This window comes from Eimeria mitis, genomic scaffold (genome assembly GCF_000499745.2).
Source record: "Eimeria mitis Houghton genomic scaffold, Emh_scaff6620, whole genome shotgun sequence".
Classification (NCBI taxonomy): domain Eukaryota; phylum Apicomplexa; class Conoidasida; order Eucoccidiorida; family Eimeriidae; genus Eimeria; species Eimeria mitis.
Window position 1 is genome coordinate 288 of NW_013574757.1, and position 912 is coordinate 1,199.

The window sequence follows — 912 nt, forward strand, 5'->3', positions numbered from 1 at the left end:
CAGCAGCAGTAATAGTACCATAGGAAGCGCTGCTGCTGCTGCTGCTGCGAGGCCTGCTGTTGATGTAACTGATGATAGCAGCAGCAACACAGCAGCAGCAGCAGCAGCAGCAGCAGCAGCAGCAGGAGGAGGTGCAGCAAAAGCAGCAGCAGGAGGAAAGACAGCAGCAGCAGATAAAAAAAAAAAGAAAACAGAAAAAGAACAAAAAGAGACAAAAACAAACGCAAAAAAATACTCAAATGTATCAACTAGAAACAGCAGCAACATACTGCAGCAGCAGCAGCAGCAGCAGCAGCAGCAGCAGCAGCAGCAGCAAACCCCATTCAACCCCAACGACCCCACCACCGCCACAACCAGCAGCAGCAGCAGCAGCAGCAGCAGAGCAGGAGGAGGCCTTTCTGGATCACCAGCAGCAGCAGCAGCAGCAGCAGGCGCTGCTGCTGCTGCTGCTGCTGAGATAGATGAAGTCTCCGTGCTGCTGCAGCAGAAGCTAGGACTAGCAGCAGATACACCGGGGCTGCATGCGCTGCTGCAGCTGTGTCTTCTCTTTGTTGCTGCATGCAGGCAGCAGCTCGTTGCTGCTGCTGCTGCTGCTCTCATACTCAACTTCTTTGGCGTTCAGTTCGCCTGGCTGCGCATGCAAAGCCCCAAACATTTCTGCTGCTGCTGCTGCAGCAGCAGCTGCAGCAGCAGCAGCAACTGCAGCAGCAGCAGCAGCTGCAGCAGCAATAGCTGCAACTGTGATAGAAGCTGCTGCTCTTCTAGCTGCAGCAACAGTAACAATAACGACAGCAGCAGCAGCAGCTGCAGCAGCAGCTGCTGCAGCAGCAGCAGCAGCAGCAGCAGCAGCAGCAGCAGCAGCAGCAGCAGCAAGGGAGACAGTTTGTCTCCTTGTGGGCCTCCTAGCTGTTC

The 912-nt window shown here is 55.4% G+C and overlaps 1 protein-coding gene across 1 annotated transcript; it reads left to right on the forward strand.

Moving 5' to 3' along the window:
- Window positions 1-71: 71 nt before the first annotated feature.
- EMH_0088330 (uncharacterized protein) lies at window positions 72-461 on the forward strand (the record flags this gene model as incomplete). The annotated part of the gene is made up of 1 exon (XM_013501288.1): window positions 72-461. The coding sequence occupies one exon, from the start codon at window positions 72-74 to the stop codon at window positions 459-461; it is 390 nt and encodes a 129-aa protein (XP_013356742.1).
- Between the last annotated feature and the right edge of the window lie 451 nt (window positions 462-912).